Source organism: Podarcis cretensis (assembly GCF_951804945.1).
Source record: "Podarcis cretensis genome assembly, chromosome: 14".
NCBI lineage: Eukaryota > Metazoa > Chordata > Lepidosauria > Squamata > Lacertidae > Podarcis > Podarcis cretensis.
Genome location: NC_137183.1, coordinates 44,866,145 through 44,886,430, shown reverse-complemented (window position 1 = coordinate 44,886,430; position 20,286 = coordinate 44,866,145). Strand labels below are relative to the sequence as shown.

The window sequence follows — 20,286 nt, the reverse complement described above, 5'->3', positions numbered from 1 at the left end:
GAGTGCGCGCACACACACACACACATGCATGCGCGCCGGGGCGTCTCCTTTAAGAGGGGGTTTCCCTGCGCCGGCCGGAGTCTCCGCCGTGTCTCCGCCGGGGGAGCCTCCTCTTCCCTCCTCCTCCTCCTCTTCCTCGGCGTCACGTGAGCCCGAGTCTTGTGACTGGCCTGCGAGGAGCGAAGCACATTGCCGCGGCGGGCGTGCCGTGCAGCTCCGGAGTTGCGCGGGTGCGTTCCTGGCGCGGGTGGGCAGGATCCGTCCATGCCCAGGGGGCGAAGGCGGCTTGCTGCTGCTGCTGGAGCTGCCGGCTTAGCGGGGCGAGGCTGCCTTCCCTCCCCGCCCTCCCTCTCCACCCTCCTGCCGTGCGCTCTCCGCCTCTACTCGGGCTCGGAGAGTTGCGCGCCCCTCCGCGCTCTCCCGCCTGCCTTGCGGGCTTCTCCTCGCGGCTGATCCCCCGGCGGGGGCGGCCAGGAGCAGCCTCCTCCTCCTCCGCCGCCGCCGCCCTCCCCTTCGAGGATCATGGACAGCAAGCCCCTCCTCCAGGATAGACCCCCGGCTTACAGCCCCGCTAGCCAAGCGGGCGCCGGCTACGAGTACGGGCCGAACAGCTACGGGGCCATCCCGGCGCCCCAGCCCGGCTTCCAGCCGCCGCCGCCGCCGCCCTACACCTACCCCACCGGTCCTGGAGCTGGTAAGCCGGGAGAAGGGGGGCGGGCAAGGAGGATCTGGGTGTGGATTCTGCGGGAGGGGCGTTGAATGGAGAGGATCACCCCCACTCCTGAACCTGTAGGAGTGAGGCAGGTTTCAGAGCACTGGGAGATGGGGGGCTGCAGCCCCACAAGGCGCCGGGGGCTCGCCTGTCTCCATCCGCAGCAGACAGAGGTTTGGGGTGGGAGGGGTGTGGGTGAAGGAGGGTCACGTGGTCGGGGCAGGAGACAGATTTGACCCTCCCGCGCCCCTGGGTGTTGGGAAATGAGTCCCAGGTGCTGGGCGCCCAAGTCAGGCTAAGTGGGTAGTTCTTGCGATAGGAAACGCGGCTCTTGTTGCATGTTGTCAGCTGTCAAGCAGGAGAACTTTTGCAATGTCGAGAAGGGGAAACGGGATTTCAGGGTTATGCAAATCATCAAGCCCTACACTTGAGGAAGTTTCCTGCCTTAAAAAAATAATAATGAAAAGTTTGGGTTAGGAAATATTTTTCTTATTCTTGGATCAGTTACACCTTATTTAAAAATAAAAGTACAGTGTTACTTCAGGTTAAGTACTTAATTCGTTCCAGAGGTCCGTTCTTATCCTGAAACTGTTCTTACCCTGAAACACCACTTTAGCTAATGGGGCCTCCCACTGCCGCCGTGCCGCCGCCACGCGATTTCTCTTCTCATTCTGAAGCAAAGTTCTTAACCCGAGGTACTATTTCTGGGTTAGCAGAGTCTGTAACCTGAAGTGACTGTAACCTGAAGCGTATATAACCTGAGGTACCACTGTATGCAAGAGTGGGGACTCGTATACTGGTTCCCAGGAATGGTAGTTTTCTGTAGAAAGATTTATTTATTAAAAGTAATATTCCGCCCTCCCTCCCAAAGGAGCTCAGTGTGGCAAACACATCAACCTTAAAACAATACAGTAAAAAGTGCCAGTTATTTCACAATAACATACTTTCCTAGATAATAATTTTAAGGCTTCAAATTTAAGATTTTAAACAGTCCAGAAGCTGTTACACGAGAAGTAGGATTTCTTCCAGTTACTGTTAGAGCTCCCAAGCTAAACATTCCAAGGGATGTTTTTATATTAAAAAAAAGCAAGCTGTATTTCCTACCTTAAAAATGGCAGCTCAGAAAGTCTTGTCTGCTTTCCCTTTCTGTTTTCCCTGTTAAAAATTGGACAGTGCAAAAATTCAGCCAGCCTGGCTACGCTGATTGAAAAGGCTTCCAAAACAGTTTAAACATTTAATATGATTTTTTTGAATAAAAAGTTTAATACCGTCTGGGGGAATAGTAGGTACAAAATATATGTAATTTAGATACCTCCCACCCCCCACCCCCGTACGAGAGAAATGTTTTGTTTGTAGCTCTTTACATTGCACATATGCCAGAGCCTTGTAAGTTGATGAGACTTGTTAAACAAAAGGAACCAGAGTTGGAAGGTTGTGAATTGAACTTGAGTCTCCCAGAATTGAGTGTTGAGTCTTCCTAAGAACCTGCGTTGTTTAGGTCAGGTTCCGAATTACAATTGTCTTTTCTATGGTGGTAGAATTCCACTCGCCCTCTCTCAGCAAGGCCTTGTTATGGTTTATTCGTCCAACAATTCTAGAGAACTCTCAGAATTCTAGAATCTTCTGGGGGTCCAGATTCCGCTGGACTAGAGCTCCCACCAGCCCTGTCCATTGGCCATACTGGTTGAGGTTGATGGGAGTGGGAATCTTAACAGGCTCACAGGTTCCCACTACCTCTGATCCCCCTTACCATTGGTTCCTGGTCATGATGGCTGCACTGAAACTCTGGGTTCAGAGGCAGCATATTTTTTATTTTTAGCAGGGACGGGGAACCTCAGGTCCAGGGGCCAAATGCGGCCTTCCCAGCCTGTCGCGGACTGGGTTGGACACAGAGGAATGGTGGGAGGAATCACCAAGGGAAAGCGGCTCAGAGCCCAGGGCATGGTGGTGGGACAGCAATGAGTGGTCAGAGGGAGAAGAGGGAGTTGTAGTCTACAATGTCTGGAGGGCCACTGGTTTTTAAAAGTCCCTAAAATGGCAGAGATAATATAGTTTGGTGTGGAGCGGGCTATTTAGCTGGCTTGCATTTTTTCCCTTTTTATAATTTTATTTATAGTTTCCGTTTATATACATTTCAATAGTTTAACAACAGTTGTAACATTTCAAACCTTGACGTCCTCCTCTTTCTGTGGTTCCTTAAATTTATTTTTATCATTTCCTGCACATTCTAAATTAACTTACTGTTTTATTCATCTATTTTAATTATATATTACAGTAATCCTGCCAATGTCTTTATCTGTTTACAACTTGTTTGTAAAATATTCAATAAACCATTTCCATTCTTTTACAAAAAGTTTATTATTTTGATTTTTTTATTCTTCCGGTAAGTTTTGCCATTTCTGCATAGTTCTGCATTCCGGAGCTCCGGTCGGATCCCGAGGTTTCCGCAACTGGAGGTGCCGCTTCTGCGCATGCGCATAGTGTGTAGAGCGCTTCTGTGCATGCGGCAAAACCCAGAAGGTTTGCTGCTTTCGCAACCCGAAGTTTACGTTACCCGAGCGTAAGCCGAGGTTCTACTGTACTTGCTGGGGGAGTGGGGAATGTATTCAGCCCCAACCCCTCATCCCAAAGCACAACATATCTGAGACTTGTGTGCCTGTAAGAAGCATTTTTTCCTTGATGGAAACATCAGCTTCAAGGGAAGGTTATCTTGTTCCCTTGCAACAACTCATAGCCACAGTAAAAAATAGCCCAGGAAAGGGTGCTTTGGGACAAAAATTCCAGTTCGAGTTCAAAGGGTGATGAGCTCATGCTTCTTTAGTAATCCTGTGGGAAGTTCAGCTTGCGGTTAAGGAGGATGGATGGATGGGAAAAACGTTCTGAAATCTGAGTGACCTGAGAACTGAGGGCTGCCCACTCCCTTCTGGGGGGTCGCATGCTACTGTGGGTGGGGTGAGGGGCAAGAGTGGGTTGAGCAACGAATGTCCACCTTTGTACAGGCAAGGAAGAGGAATTACCAGAGTATAGGGGGCACAGTCCAGTCAGGCAAAGTGACCTGAAGGCCAGAATGGCTTGGAGCGATCTCTGTGGAGAGAGAGAAGAGAGCGACTGTTAAACCATTTTGAGTACAGTGGTACCTTGCTTCTCAAACTTAATCTGTTCTGGAAGTCCGTTCTAAAACCAAAGTGCGCTTTCCCATAGAAAGTAATGCAAAAGGGATTAATCCGTTCCAGACTTTTAAAAACAGCCCCTAAAACAGAAATTTAACATGAATTTTACTACCTCGATGGTTGTTCTGTTAATGGCTCTCTTGGCTTTGCAGCTTTTATCCATTTCTGCAGTCACACAATCAGTTAATCAGTAGCTCAACTGGGTTCTATGCTATGAAACTGGGTTTGTCACTAAAACAAAATTGAACAAAAAAGCCACAAAAATGCAAAAAAAGCAAAAACAAAAGCATCAAATATAAGCTCCAAATATCTAATCGGAAGCAGGGTACTCAAATCAGAAGCGGAAAACTCAAACAGGAAGAGGAATACTCTAATCAGAAACGGAGGACCAAAAATGGAACACGTTCGGCTTCCGAAAAAAAGTTCTCAAACCAGAACAGTCACTTGTGGGTTTGCAGCATTCAGGTTCCAAGTTGTTCGAGAACTAAGCTGTTTGAAAACCAACATACCACTGTATTGCCACTCTGCCATATTTGACAGGCAGACGGGGACAAAGCAGCCTCGCTGGCCAAATGGACCTCACTGGTGGGCCTAGTTAGGCCTGTGGATTGAAGGTTCCTCACCCCTCCTTTAAATAAAATAAATCTTTCTAATAGGGAACTTGGGTGGTGTGGTAGTCAAAACTGAGGGGAGCTGGCAAAGAGGCTTGAGGGAATCCTGAGGCTTTCAAAAACCTACTTTTAAAAAGAAATTCCAAAGAGGGCATGAAGGGCGGTATACGAATTTAATAAACACTCCATTAACACCACAGTAAGGACTGAGCATGTGCCATGCCCATGGAGGGCAGAGCAGGCTTCCCCAACCTGGTGCCCTCTGGATGTTGTTGGGCTCCATACTCCAAGCCACCCCAGCCGGCATGCCTGGTGGTCAAGCAAGATGGGAGTTGTAGTCCAGCAAACATCTGGAGGGCCACAGATCTTGGCTCCCAATGTAGAGCGATGCTGATAATGAACCTCCATGGGGGGTGTTATTTGGGGGTCACAGTGGGTAAACGAGTTTAATTCCAGGTAGCCCCACATGTCGATGGCAATGTCTGATGGCCACGTGACAAGCCCCAGGGCTGGGTGTGAAAACACACACAGAGAGGGCTTTGAGTAGTGACACCTGTGGCACAGCCATCTTGCCTGTGAGATCCTGGGTGCGTGATGTTTTTTAAGCAGGAGGAGGTGGGCTGTTTTTTTAATTATTATAAAGCACTTATCCATTTTCTTGGCTGGGAACTGGGACCCTTGGCTGAGTTCTCAGACTCTAGGTTTTCTTTTGCCATTTCCGTGGTGCTAAAGTATGCTCTTTGAAGTTAATAATTAGCCGAGTGTACGTCCGTAGGCCTGAAAACTGAGGAAAACTGAAACCTAGGAACAGTTTGCTATTGCATATGGTGAATATTAAGTCTTATCTGGAAGACTTTGTCCCAGTTCCATCTTGATGAATGCATGAGAGCGTGAGTGAGTGCCAGGAAGCACGTGAGAGAGAGAGAAAGAGAGAGAAAGAATGAATCCACAAAAATACCAATCCATAAAGATTTATCAGCTATGTGGTCACTTGGAAGCAAGGCAGGGGGAAGACCCCGCTAACACAGATCTGTCCTTCACTTCTCCCACCCTTGGCTCATTTAATCATTTTGGAAAGCTGCCTTTATTCAATAGATAGGAATGCCTGAAATAAATAGTGTTTTTCAATAATAAAAACACTCTGCGTTCAGACATCACACCGAACCATAGTTTATTTTTTGACAGTAATATTAAATATTACTAGTAATAATTAAACACAATGTGCAGTACTTCTCACATGTTATAAGTTACCTTATTTAATTTATGTAATATACAGCGTCAGTTTATATAAATATTTTTATTTCATTTTTATTTCATTGGATAGTGGGAACGCAGGGGGAAATTAATTATGGTTATGAAATACAGTAAAAGAGTGAAGATTGGGTGCAGCAACGGGATGAATTTAAAAACAAAACAAAAAACAAACTACCACTGAAAATGGGGCGGGAAGTCAGTAGAACAAAAGAAAGAATTATGTATTGGAAAGCGTTGGTGTTCGGAAGGCATGGGGCAAACTGTAGAGCAGCATTCAGAAAATGCTTATCAATTTCTGTAACTAATAGATAAGAGAATTCAGGAGAGGTATGTCTCTACATGCAAACAGTTTCTGTTTGCTTAAAGTCTCTGAAAAGTCTCTTTTTGCATGCTCCCCCCCCCATAAAAAAACATCAGCTGACTGACTTCTCCACTGAGGAAACAAAAATGTGACTTGACCCGAATCCAGACTCTGGAAGAGTAATGTTCCCAAGAAAAAAAGAGGATTCTCCTTTAACTTTTGCAACCACAACACTAGTGCTCCCTGTGTCTGGCAACACTATAGTGAGGGTAGCCATCTGATGGGTCCCAAACCCTCAGTGAGTTAGGGGCGTCGCCTGCATGCGAAGACATGCGCAGGTGGATTGAGTGGATGAGATCAATAGTGGGTCCAGTGGTCAAGAAGGCAGTTTCCGCACGTGCTGTGTAGGGGGGAAGATGGAACTCGTCTACCTGGGAAGGCAGCCCATCTAGGAGAAGGAAAACTCTGATCCTAAATCTCCACTGCCTTGGTGGAGTATCTTCAGGAGAAGACAAGTCTAGGGAGTGTCATCTTCTTTGGCGATCACTCATAGCCAAGTAAGATTGTCTTCCATAAACATGGTTTTAACAATGAGTCCACAAGTGACTGTGGAGGCCAATTCTGGATCCACATGTCCTTCCACAGTGGGGACATTGGTTTCCAGGCAGGAGTTGATCACGGTGTGGATTTGCCAAGCGTGCCCTCCTCTTACTTAGTATGTTTCTCCCTTGCGTCCTGAGTTTGAGTGTCTTCAGAGCCCATGACACCTTTGGTAAAGGCTGTTCTCTGTTGGTGTTTATACTACATTTTTAAGATTTGCCTTGAGAGAGTCTTTAAACCTCTTTTGTTGACCAGCAGCATTACGCTTGGGAGTGTAAACCCTACACAGATCCAGAGTGGGGTGTCTACGATGGTTGGATGGCACCTTGTGTGCCTCCTCCTGGCAACTCTGGCAGCCAAGCTGGTGCCAAATGTCTTGCTCTGCTTCCCTTTGGACCACATCAGCGAGGCTCAGAGGGGTGGGTGGGTCTTGCCATCTGAGCAGCCCAGGACCTCCATACATATTGCCCAGGTTTGCACCCCAGAGAGGTCGCTTTGGTGCTGCTAACACAGCGGTTTGACTTCACCCCCGGAGACACACTCCATTGTCTCTCAAGGGAGACAGATGTCGACAACTATGGCCTCGCCTCTTACATTTCCAAAATGTTTTTAAAGCAACTTAACGTGCTCCTTTTCTGCTTCTTCCCCCACCAGGATATGTTGTGCCTTCGGGTCCACCTGCGCATAACTACCCCAATACGACGTACACGATAATCCAACAACCTCCCACCACATCCGTCGTTGTCGTTGGCGGCTGCCCAGCTTGCAGGTATTATGACCGTTCTCATTTCTGTTACACACCTTCTCTCTTTTTAAGTCCGGCCTCTTAAAAATCCATGTGAAACTGGAATGAGGGGTGGGGAGGCTTGCAGCAAGAGAGATTAGAGTCTCTTCCCCTTCATTTTTTTTAAAATGAAAAAAGTAGCATTCTTCTTGTCAGGAAATGGCTGCTGTGTGGGTGTGGCAGAACACAAAATGGCTGCTTCCAGGGTTCCTTGGACAGATCCTTCTATTGGACAACAGACTTGTGTGGCTTGTCCTGTTTTCCAGTAACTAGCCTCCTGCCCTCAGGTGGCAGTGGAAGATTTTTGCTTTTCACCAGTGATTCAACAGCCCACCCAGTCTGCTTCTATATGTGTCGTAGACCCCAGGTTTCTGAAAGACCTCCTCCTGCAGAGACCCTTTTGGGAGTTAAGATCAGCAAAGTGGACCCTCTTGGTAGTTCTTATCTCCCTCAGACGTTTGGTAGGTGGTGATCTGAGAGAAGGCATTCTCTGCGGCAGCCCCTTGTTCTTGAATTTCTCTTCCTCACCCCGAGGTGTGCCTGGCACTCTCACTATACAGCTGAAGTTTGTGCCTCTTTATGCTGGCCTTTGGCACCTGAGATGTATATTTTTTGGACCCACTCCAGTTGTGATCATAATGAACTGTTTTAATAAATACAAGTGCTAAGTGCAATAGTGATGTTGTATTATTATAACAGTAGTTCGTTTTGCTCCAGACACCAAATAATCCTTTCTCTCGGGGGAGCGAAATGTCTCAGACCAGGCAAGTATGTAACTAGACTTTGATGCTTCCCCAACCATTGGCCAAATTGACTGGGGCTGGTGGGAGTTTTATCCCAGCACTCACAAGTCCCCCCTGGACCAACATGTCGAAGCTGCTAAGCAAGGAGCAGCTTGCACCAGTCAAGTCCTTAGCCAGCGGATTCCACGTTGCAAAGATCATGACTTTAATTGGCTTATTTGTTAGCAGCGTTGAAAAGCAAGGTCAGGGTGTTTTTCGAGACCAGAGGCAAAAGGCCAAGCACGCCTGGAGTATCCACCCTAGTGATAAACTGACCACTTTGTTTTTTATTGTATTATTACTTTTTTTCAAACCTACCTTCTGACTTTATGTTGTCCACTGAAGGATGTGTTATTAGTTTCCAGGGGGGAAAAAAATCTTTTGCATCTCCTTAACCCAGAAAATGGCAAAATTCAAGGCAGCATCCTGGACAGAAGTTCTTCTGTGCCATTTTTGTTGGGGAGCAGAAGCAGACATGTGTGGAAATGAATGCCCAACATTGCCCAATGAAGTTTATTGTTCTGTCATACCATGCCCACTGGCGTGAATGAAATGCCAGTGTCTTGGTCAGAAAGCCACAGTCCCATAACACAACAGGTAGTGCAGTGTGAAAAGAACATTAGAAACAGGACAGAGGTGCTAGCATTATAATCAGGAAAACGAACACAATATTTCCCTATGTCTTAATGTGCCATAGGTGCAAAATGCCTGACTGGCCGTGAAATATTCTGTGGGGACAGACTCGCCGCTGACATTGTTTTATAATTCTTCAGTTCAAAGTAAAAGGGAATTTGGAGAGGAACACAAAATGTTGAATGATCTTTGTCGGGAAGTATCAAGAGGGTGTTGTTGTTTTTGCAAAGGATAGGAGGGAATCACAAGTGTCATGAGATGAACTTTGTGGAGCCAGAGGGTGGGGAACTTGTTTACCCCTCAGATATTGCTGGACTCAGACTCCCATCATCTGGGGCTTTTGGACATGCTGGCTGGGCCTGATGATGGGAGTTTGCTTCCAACAGCACAAGCTGGGAAACAGATTTCTCACCCCTGTTGTAGAGAGAAGGCATCTCTTTTTCCCTTGTGGCTGTATGGAGTAAAGAGGTGAAGAGGAGAGGGCTGTTGGTGACTACTAGCCATGATGGCTGAGAACAGGATGCTAGACTAACCAGATAGGCCATTGGAAGCTGCTTTATACAGAGTCAGACCATTGGTCCATCTAGCTCAGCACTGTCAACACGGACAGGTGGCAGGATTTCAGACAAGGTTCTGTCCCAGGTGCTCCCTGGAGATGCTCAAAACTGAACCTAGGACTTTCTAAATGCAAAGCCGATGTTCTGCCTCAGAGCCACAGCTGCTCCCCAGCCCACAGGGACAGCAGAAGGAAGGAAACCTGAAACAGATGGAGTGATTGAAGAAAGAGGGGAAAGGGAGTAGCCCCCCCCCCCACTGCCAGCCGGAGGAAGCTGGCCCATTGGGGCAAGTGGGGCGCTGCCAACCCCCCCACCTGTCTGCTGCTTTACCTACTTCTTGTCCAAGAAGTGGCACTCCTTCTTAGTGTTGCTATTGTGGAATTCATCATGGACAGAACTAGAATTAGTTGCCTCTGCCTTCTATTGGCTTTGCTTGGGCTCCTTGCCTTATGTCCTGCCAGTCTCTTTCGGCATCATCCTCCCTGGCCACCAGCATGTGGCCCCTGACGGATCTCCCCCCCCCTCCCCGAATATAGTTCTTGATAGAAAAGATTCCGCTCTTTCGGTGTGGGAGATGCTAACTCTGAGAACTTTGTCACTGGCTTGGCAAAGGGGCAGTAACATTTGACCAAAGGTGTTGCGGACAACTATTTAATAAATCCTAATAGTTCACCAAGCAGCAGCAGCAGCCAGGCAGCTTAAGTGAGGGCCCCTGCTTGTGGTATAAATAAACGCTGCCTATTTTTAGAGCCTCTGGGAGTGGCGTGGCTTTAAGCCACAGGAAAGCTGCTTAAGTTCTCCAGGCAAACTCTTACTTTATAGCTAAGATTAGCCGGTCTTTAAATGAAGCCTGTTACTGTCCCCTTCCTAGCTTCCCCTTCCTTCATTATCTGATCTTAAGAGGCAACTCCCATGAAGGAAACGGTGTGCTATTGGTGTTTCCAAAACTCTATATGGGTAGCAGTGAGCTAAGGCAGTATCCTGACTCCTGCCCTGCCCATGGAAACAGGCACTAACGTGGAGCATAAGGCTATCAAGGGCTACTAGCCATGTTGGCTATAGGCTCTGCCTCCACAGTCAGAGGAGGGAGGGTTCTTGTGCTCAGATCCTGCTTGAGGGACGTCTTGTTGGCCAATGAGAACATTATGCTGGACCAGATCCAGCAGGGCTCTTCTTGTGCAAGACAGAAATCTCCATTGAGGCAGACAAAAGATGCATGCTCAGCAATAGGTAATGAGTCACGGCAGCTGCTGTGCTCAGGCTAGTTGGCAGGAAAAGCGAGGCTAGCTGGACTGGAAGCAGTGGTCTTGAGTTGAAAGAGTCCAAGATCAGGGCAAGGAGGTCAGAACTGCATGGAAGCAGCAGAGCAGTCCCAATGGGTTGGCACACCCACACACCCAGCATTTGAAGATGAGAAAAGTGTGTTTACTCCTGCAGCGTGCAGATGCTCATTGCATTGGGGAGAATGCAACTGTTCCCAGCGGCAGAAGCTTCTCCGGGTCCTGGGTGAGTTGGCAGAGTCCTCCTCTTCGGACTGTGGTCCCTCCACCTCAAATGATGGGCCAATGCCTTTCCTGGATCCTGTTGCTGTGCAACAGGGAGATGGGAGTTCTGTTTCTCCAGCTGGCAGAGCCACATCCTGGAAGGGGGAGGTACCCACCTCCTCCAGCCTCTGTTCTTGGGACTCAGCCCCCTTCTTTATGCTTCCTCCTGTATCCTCTCCTTACCCGTCTCAGTCCGCTTCTCTACTGGTGGCACCTTGAGACTCAAGACAGGCAGGACAAGGAGTGGGGAGGAAATGTTCAGCCTACAATTAAGCAGTGGGAACGCTGCAAACAACTACCAAACACAGTGTTCATTGGGCAGCACCCTCAGGCTTCATGTCTAGCCCTTGGCAACCTGATGTGCTCCAGATATTTGGTCTGCAAATCCAGTGAGCCCTGGCTAGCCTGGTTGTGGGATGCTGGAGCTGCTGGGTTGGGGCTGGTGGGAATTGTAAGAATAATTCAATTGGTTTCACAAAGTCTAAAATACCCATACTTGAAACTTTGAAAAACCACAAAATGACTGGGTTACACCACAAGAAAAGCTTTCTTAAACAAAAATGTATCCGGTAGGCACCGAAACATAATCACACTAGGCTTCTGTCTGATTTTGGCTTGCAGTTGAGTCCAGAGAGCTGGTGCTGCAACACTAAAAGCCTGGTTTCCAGTACATACTTTAAGTCAGTGAGGGGAAGGGGACCTCATGGGCATCAGGGAAGGCCTCTCTGGGCACATCTGCACCCATGGGCAGATTTTATATGAATCTGTGTCCCCCTTTTTTGGTGTGATGCATAAATGGCTGCCCTACTTTAGCAGCAAAGGAGCAATGCAGCCTGTTAGGGTCTAGGACAAGGGCAGGGATCCTTTTTCAGCCTGAGGGCCGCATTCCCTTCTAGGTAGTCTTCTGGGGGGCCACGTCCCTATGGTAGGCAGAGCTTGAGACAAAAGTGGGTAGAGCAGATAAGCTTTCCCTTTTCCGAAACCTAACCTGGGGTAAAATCCTAAAAAAGGCTCACAACTTTAATCCTAAAAAAGGATAACAACTTTGGTTGGCCCTCACAGCCCTTCACTTCATCAAATCTGGCCCTCTTTGAAAAAGGTTTGGACACCATGGACCTTCCACCTGCCGCTCGTTCTCCCAGTGTCTCTTTTGTCAACTGTGTGCCATTGTTCTGTGTAGCTTGCTCTTTTCATCACTGGAGAAATGGCAAGAGTCCATTGCTGGCAACTGGCTCCTGCTGAAACACATTTGCATCTGCATTTCAAGGTCACTCCAGTTCCCTTTCTTTTTCTCTTTGGCTTTTATTGCACATGTGATTGCCAAAGGACGCCTACTGTTTTCATGAAATCAACACTGCTCCACTTCTGCTCTTGAGAAAACTTGGCAGAAAACTTGTGACTTTTACTCAGAGTAAAAATGCTGAGGCTATCTCTTTCCCCATCTGAGCGGATTCTGAGTGCCTAGAACTCTCCCCTGCCCCCCACTATGAAAATCCAACAACCCGCCCCCCCAGAGGGATCTGTTTCTTCTCCTGAGACATCAGTGAAGGGTGAGCTTTCTGTGTGACTGAAGGAATCTCACACGGCTCTTAAGAACAGCTTTGGAAAAACTCTCTCTAGGAGAGGTGACCTCTGTTGGACTGGGAAGCAAGCGAAGAAGTTGCCAAAGGAAATAAGCTCATTTGTTGGTGCAGATGAGAAGCCTCTCTCCCCGTTTGTCGCACATATTACGTAATGGGCTATTTGGGGACAATTGCCACATCTCTTTTCTTCTCCGTCTCCCATCCTAAAGTTAAACATGCAGAGTAAGCCTTGGTAATGTCTGACTGCCCATGAATTGCTTCTAGTCATGTCTGGAAGGGCGTTTCTTCAAAACATCTGGTCTGGCAGCAGAAGCGCCCGCCTCTTCACCAAAACAAGGGAGACCTTTTATCTCAGTTTCGAAAGCTATTGAATGCTAAGTCATCACAGGGCCTCTTGGCTAAAATACAGTGTTGTTTCGTAAGGGGAGGGAGCATGGGAATTCAAAAGCAGTTTTTAAAAAGTGCTGCATTACTGTAGTCCATTAACGTTTCTGACTCCAAGAAATAACATTTTAAACCAAAGGGTTTAAACACATATTTTTAAAAACTTGATTCTTTAGGTTTTATTTTGATTTGTATTGAAGGTTTTATCTGTTTTAAAATGTGCTGTAAGTCAGTGCTTTTCAAAGCTAGCCAATGTGGTGGACTGGCAAATTCCCCACCCCCCAATGTCCCATGGACTGGTACCATATTTGGTCTCTGAAGCATCCCAGCCAACCTGGGCTGCGGTGGAGTTGTCAGGGACTAGTAGCTAGTGGTTGTTTGGGGACCACCACTTTGAGTAGCGCTGTTTTAAGTTAGAATTGTACCTTGGTTCTCGAACGCCTCGGTACTTGTACGTTTTGGCTCCCGAACAGCGCAAAACCGGAAGTGTTCTGGTTTGCGAACATTTTTTGGAAGCCGAATGTCCGAAGCTGCTTCCAATTGAGTGCAGGAAGCTCCTGCAGCCAATTGGAAGCTGCGCTTTGGTTTTTGAAAGTCGAATGGACCTCCGGAACGGATTACATTTGAGAACCAAAGTACGATGGTATTTGTTAAGCAAAGGTCTTCGTGTAGCTAAAAATTCAAAAATTAAGTTGTGAGCTAGCTTTGAAGATGAGTGTGTGGAAAGCAACTTGTTGGGATAGTTTATTTGAAAACATATTTCTTTCATCTAAGAGACATTTAAAAAGTGCATGGAAGCTTTATAGACTGTATTGCTGCAAGAGGCTAATCTTCAGAAAGTTTGTCATTCTGTCAAGCTTGGTGCTCATTTTATACATTTTCTTTTTAAAGAGCAATTATAGCAACTTACTTTTTCTCTCTCTTGCAGAGTTGGTGTATTGGAAGACACATTTACCTGTCTCGGTGTCTTTTGTGCCATCGTATTCTTTCCTATTGGAATTCTCTTCTGTCTTGCATTGAGGCAACGAAGATGTCCTAACTGCGGTGCAACGTTTGGTTAAGGGATCAACACAAATAGGCTTTTTGGAAGCTGTAACTATTGTAGTACCTTTTTTTAAATGTAAATGTCATGTACAATCAAGTTTATGCTTCAGAGATGATTTTGTAAAAGTGTGATAAAATTAGTCTGTCTCTTTCTCTTCTCTTGCATGCGAAATTGATCTATGAGCATGTGTGTGTGTGTGTGTGTGTGTGTGTGTGTAAGACACAAATCCACCCCCACCCCCTGCTTTCTGTTTAAAATGCACCTTTTGGAAATTTAAATAAAAGTGGGTTTTTGCAACTTCACTGGGGCCCAGCTCTTTCTTCTAAAGAGAATTAAAATTTAGTAACGCCAGTGCAAACCACCACAAGCTAAGGTAGGCTTGCTCCATTAGGCATCTTTGCCTAATAAATGCAGTGTGAACTCACCACCAAGCCACCAATTTCATCTCCACCTTTATTTAATTTGAAATTTATAGTTGGCTCTTCAGTTGTTCCCAAAGCAGGTTACAATTAAAACACAAATTTGTTTCCTGCAACTTGTTTTTTTATGAAAAATATAGCATGAATACAACACACAGTTTATGCATTACACACATACATTTGTGTCTCAGCATCATCATACCTAAAAAGCTACTTCTGGGAATACAGGGGGGCAAGTACTCTGTCTGCCCCTTGATTAGGCTCTGCCCCTCTTTGAACCAACAGCCTCCAAATCCTGCAAACTGGTTTAATGTGTGAAGTGTGTCAGGTATGCTGTGAGCTAGGAGTCAGCTGGTTTGCCCTTAATTCACATATGAAATGCACTACAAGTTCTAACACAATGCTTGACATGTGCCACATCTTTGGATATACTTGACAGAACTTGTCACAAGGTACCACTAGTTACATTTATTTGACCAGCACATTATCTTAAGCAACTGCCTTGCTCCAAACACTGCTTCTTAGATGTCCAGCCTTATATGTACCCCATTGCTTGTGATGTTATCAGCGCTACACATATTCCAGAGGACACACATCCCCTTTCTAAATCTAGGTTAAGATCTGCCAGCTCAGAGCTTGGCTTCTGGAAAGGGGACCGGGTGTGCTTTGCACTCTTAATATTTAATAAAAACCCTAATGTCTATGCCAATGAAGGTTGTAGAGTTAAGCATGGAAGCTCAGGGCAGTGAAAAATACATGCACGCACATTAATGCTTGTGGACTGCTGGTTCTGCTCTAAAACTGAGAGATTTAGTTAGTCCTTGCAGATATAAAAGCTGCTTGCCCTCAATCAAGCAGCCAATGTGATGCTTTCCAGAGCCTATCAGCCTCAGCCAGCATAAACTACAACTCTTACAAACCCTGATGGCTGGCTAACAACTTCTGGAAAGCACCTTGTTGGCTAGCCCTGCTCTGAATGGCTACCCCCGTACCAGGAGCAAAACTGGACATGAACTACAGCTGGAAGTTATTCCACAACTATGAACAGAAGGCCTCCAGTACCTGCTGGGATGCTTCTTCTAGTATTTAAGATCAAATACATGATTGCTCCCAAGCAACCTAAATCATCTGCATTTGGTTTAGCAAAAAAGACCATTCGCTTAGGTAACTTCTTGTGCACCAAAGTAATTTTTAAATGTTTTCACAAGACACTGGAGTCCAAACAACTACTTGCTTATACACAAAGGGGCTGCACATACCTAGTCTTATTGAACACTGAAATCAGAGTTCACCTGCACCATCTAAAATTCCTTCTGAAAGATTCAAAAGCTATTTGTGTGTTGCTGCTGTTTTAAGAAATAGTTATTAACTCCCCTTTGGGCATCCAAAAACCAAACACACTATATTTTGTGGATAAAAATCTGGAGGCCACAAGTTCCCCAATCTTTGATGTGACAGAGTATATTTCATAGTACTTTTTCTATGTAGTTGTCACTGGTAGTTATATTTACATCCTATCTTCCAAAGTACACAGCAGCATATGATTCTACCCCACTCCCATTTCTCTTTACAACAGTTCTGTGAGGTAGGTTAACACCAAGAGATAGTTATTGTTTCAGAGTCACATGGTGAGCTTTAGGGCTATGGGGAGAGTTGATTCTAAATCAGGGTCCTATTTTAACTGTTTTACCAACCTAGTACCTCTCAGATGTTTTACATCACTCACCCATCCCCACTTAGCCTCCAGCTGTTCTGATTTAAATTGTCAGCCACACTTTTTAGAGCCCTGCCCTGTCCAAAATAGTTAAAGCTGAAACCCTGAGAACAGCTGACTACCAAAGTTGCCTATAAAACTCTTGTGTATGTGATACAAATGGCAACGCCAAAAATTAATTGATCACATAACGTCTGACTTTAGGAAGCAAAATAGCTGGCATGGAACATTTATGCTGAGATAAGAGAGATTGTTTTCCACCCTCCCTTTACCAGTCACCCCAAAACAGAGCTTTGCAGAATCTTGCAGAGCTGAAGAGTGGAATAGACCAGTTTGAAATCTCAAGTCATGTTTTGTTATAGTCATTAACTCTCTTTCCCTTTATTGTTCAGGTCAGTTGTTTTGGCACATTCCCTGTCTGTTGTGGTTGCTAAAAGCTTGTAGAAGAGGCCAGTAAGTAACTAAATACCTCCACAAATAGAGAGGCAAAGAAATGGTATCTTAGAGTAGCAGACTTTGCAGATTGATGGAAAGTTAAGCATGTTGTCCTGCTCACGTTATGTGCGTTTACTTAGAGGTGCTCAGCACAGCATTCCACTTCTAATAGGTGTGCTATTTTCAAAGATGAAACTTAATAAAAAACAATGACTTCTAGTGTGTGTCCCCTCCCAGCTTGTAAACAATTTGTCAGAGATTTTGATTTAAGTTTTGATTAAAAATTAAACATAGGTTTGAGCTAAAAAAAAGAGCCCCCTTCTTAAAAACTGCATTTGTTCCATAGTTTGTATGTGTAACAGGCAAGGTATTTAACTGAGCAACTTTTATAGGCAAAACAACATGAAGTCTTCAGAACTGTTCATCAGAATCATGGCATGAAAAGTTCTGTGTAAAGCTCAGAAGCACCTATAATGCTGAAAGTGCAAGAAAGGATCCAATGATATACAAATGCATTTTCTACCTTGCACTTTTGAAAATAGTGGTTTGCCCTACATTATCAACAATCTGGGATGAAATGTAAATACAAGATGATCTAGAAGCAGAGAGAGGGTAGACGTATCTGCTAAGTACTTAAGATCACCTTGTGGCTAGATAACCCTCATTTTTTTACCATGTCAAACACTTGCCAAAATTGTTGACTGAATCTCTTGGGCCCTGTGTGTTCAACTCCCTGACCCACAATAGCCTCTCAGGCCGTGCTCCCAACCTCACTTAAATATTTGTATGTACACACAAGAATGTCTCTATGTTCATCTGAAAATGGTGGAGGAATGTCAATCTACATTCGTTTTCTGTAAAATTCCCTTAGCCACTTTTTAAGACATTGGCTTATAGCTACCTGGTTATTCTGTAATAATCAAAAAGGTAAAATGTAAATATATCCATGTACTTTTTATATGTAGTGTTGGAAGTATTATTCTTTATACAGTAATGAGCCGTATTTCATTACGTAAGTACCACCCTGTCTTTAGAGACAACGTCTGAGGGTCATGCTCCTGAAAAAGGGACAACACAGCAAAGGAATAGCCAGGATTCCTAATTGTAGTTATTTATCACTGAAAGAATTTGTATCAATCAGTCCTATTCAATAGAATCTTGCTAAAAGGAAGACAGTATAATATTGTGCTTTGGCATATTGCAAACCATGTTAAGGATATTACACTTCTCTGAACATTCAGAAGATCAATATTTATTCTTACTTTATTCTAAGACATTTATCTTACCCAGCAGAAACAAAGACTATTGCTTTACATAGTATTCTATCGTATGTTAAGGCAATCCTTAAAATGGCTTGTCTATTTAAAAATCGGCTAAGTGTATTCATGTATCTAAGTAAACGGTACAAGCAAACTTAAATAATAATTGGAACTTACCCATAGGACTATCAATACAACTTGCACAGAGCAATAAATGATCAATTATGCTGGTAATTACATTTTACTCAAACCTCATCCCTATTTTGACAATTCTGTCTTCCTAAACAAGGCACACTGTAATATGGAGAGATTTTTCAAGCATCTTAACCCATCAATAATTAGCTGATATAGGAAGCAAAAATATTTTTTAAAAGTCAGCATTCCAGTGCTACTGTACACATTAATTACATTTAAATAATGTTTAAAAACAACAACTTCAGATAGCATTTGAAAATCATATTGCTGAAGACAGTGTTTAACAAGGAAGGGTAAAAAAGGGTTACTGTTGTTCATCGAAGTATTGGCGCGGATCGGTCATTTGTTACTGTTGGTCGGAGTTTCACGGTAGCAAACGGATTTTCTCCACTGTAATAAAAAATCCACAAGAATTTTAACTACAATATTTGGAACCATACAAAATATGTAGTTAGGAAGCTTATAATTTTGACAAAATTGGGGGGTGAGGGGGCAGGCATTTAGAAAAGACCTGTTGCAGCTTTTAAAAACAGCAGAAGTCACGAAGTAATTCATAAAGACCAGGCAGGCTTTCTCCCAGGTAGACACATGTTTGCCAATACAAGGAACATTATTGACATTTTGGAACTTTTGCAAACTGATATAAATACAAAAGCAGTGCTAATCTTTATAGATGCGGAGAAGGCCTTTGATAATATCTCTTGGAAATTTATGAAGGGAAATTTAAAAGAAATGGGAGTGGGTCGGGGTTTTGAGAATGGGATTGATGCAATATATTCAGAACAAAAGGCTAAATTGATAGTAAACAATGTGGTCACTGAAGAGTTTAAAATTGAAAAAGGAACACGACAAGGCTGCCCGATTTCCCCTTTGTTATTTATATCAGTTCTGGAGGTGCTCTTGAATATGATTAGAGGGGACCGGTTGGTGGAAGGGATTCAGGTCGGAGCGAAACAATATAAACTTAAAGCTTTTGCAGATGACCTAGTTCTGACCCTGCAGGAGCCAGAATCTAGTACAAAAAGAGTATTACAACTGATCCAAGATTTTGGTCGGGTGGCGGGATTTAAACTAAATAAACAGAAAACTAAGGTGTTGGGGAAAAATCTGACAGATGTAGAGTCGGAACAGTTTCAGAGAGAAACAGAACTAACTATGGTTAAAAAAGTAAAGTACCTAGGGGTAAACATAACAGCAAAAAATCTGAGTCTATTTAAGGATAATTATGAAAAATGTTGGTTTGAAATCAAGAGAGATTTGGATAGTTGGACAAAATTGAAGCTTTCTTTGCTAGGCCGAATTGCTGCTGTTAAGATGAATGTATTGCCAAGGATGTTGTTTTTGTTTCAAACATTGCAGATTGTGGATAAAACAGAGTGCTTCCGGAAGTGGCAGAGAGATATATCTAAATTTGTCTGGCAGGGCAAAAAGCCCAGAATTAAGTTTAAGATACTAACTGATGCGAAAGAAAGAGGGGGCTTTGCCCTGCCGGACTTAAAGTTGTACTATGAAGCCGCAGCCTTTTGCTGGCTAAAAGACTGGCTACTTCTCGAAGACACTGACGTATTGGATTTGGAAGGGTTTAACAATGCTTTTGGTTGGCATGCATATCTATGGTACGATAAGGTTAAGATCAATAAGGTCTTCAAGAACCATATTGTCAGGAAAGCAGTCTTTAATGTCTGGACAAAATACAAAGACTTACTGGAAAACAAAACTCCGAGGTGGCTTTCACCTCTGGAAGCTAAGGCCCGAAAAAGACCCAATATGGAGGCCAAATGGCCAAAATATTGGGAAATATTAGAAAAAGACGGAGATAATTGGAAATTGCAGAGTTTGGAGAAAATGAAGGATAAAGTGCGAGACTGGTTACATTACGCTCAGATTAAAGAAGTTTTTAAAAATGACAAAAAGGTAGGGTTCCAGGTGGAGAAATCGAAGTTGGAAACAGAATTGTTAGAACCAAAAACTAAGGTATTATCAAGAATGTATAACTTGCTGCTGAAATGGAATACACAAGACGAAATGGTTAAATCGGTTATGATAAAGTGGGCTCAGGATATTGGGCATAATATTATGTTTGAGGACTGGGAAAGGTTGTGGACCACTGGGCTGAACTTCACTGCATGTAATGCTTTGAAGGAAAATGTAATGAAAATGATATATAGATGGTACATGACCCCAGTTAAACTTGCCAAAATATACCATTTGTCTGATAATAAATGTTGGAAATGTAAAGAACACGAAGGAACATTCTTTCACCTCTGGTGGACTTGCCCTAGAGTGAAGGCCTTCTGGGAAATG

General features: G+C 44.4%; 2 protein-coding genes across 3 annotated transcripts in view; one reads left to right on the top strand and one right to left on the bottom strand.

Moving 5' to 3' along the window:
• Positions 1-67: 67 nt before the first annotated feature.
• Positions 68-14,262, top strand: BRI3 (brain protein I3). The gene is made up of 3 exons (XM_079954092.1): positions 68-694; positions 7,303-7,417; positions 13,844-14,262. The coding sequence occupies exons 1-3, from the start codon at positions 523-525 to the stop codon at positions 13,974-13,976; spliced, it is 420 nt and encodes a 139-aa protein (XP_079810218.1). The 5' UTR covers positions 68-522; the 3' UTR covers positions 13,977-14,262.
• A 137-nt stretch (positions 14,263-14,399) lies between these two features.
• The window catches only part of BAIAP2L1 (BAR/IMD domain containing adaptor protein 2 like 1), a 61,500-nt gene continuing 55,613 nt past the window's right edge, over positions 14,400-20,286 (bottom strand). For both annotated transcript variants that reach the window (XM_079953861.1, XM_079953862.1), the window contains one exon: positions 14,400-18,372. In XM_079953861.1, coding sequence (XP_079809987.1) covers positions 18,297-18,372 — 76 coding nt within the window. In that variant the 3' untranslated portion in view covers positions 14,400-18,296. The remainder of the gene's footprint in view (positions 18,373-20,286) is intronic.

Excerpts from the sequence above, each read along its gene's own strand:
- BRI3 (XM_079954092.1), top strand. The coding sequence starts at position 523 with ATGGACAGCAAGCCCCTCCTCCAGGATAGACCCCCGGCTTACAGCCCC. Across the intron at positions 695-7,302 it reads CCCCACCGGTCCTGGAGCTG|GATATGTTGTGCCTTCGGGT; the intron begins GTAAGCCGGGAG and ends TTCCCCCACCAG. Across the intron at positions 7,418-13,843 it reads GGCGGCTGCCCAGCTTGCAG|AGTTGGTGTATTGGAAGACA; the intron begins GTATTATGACCG and ends TCTCTCTTGCAG.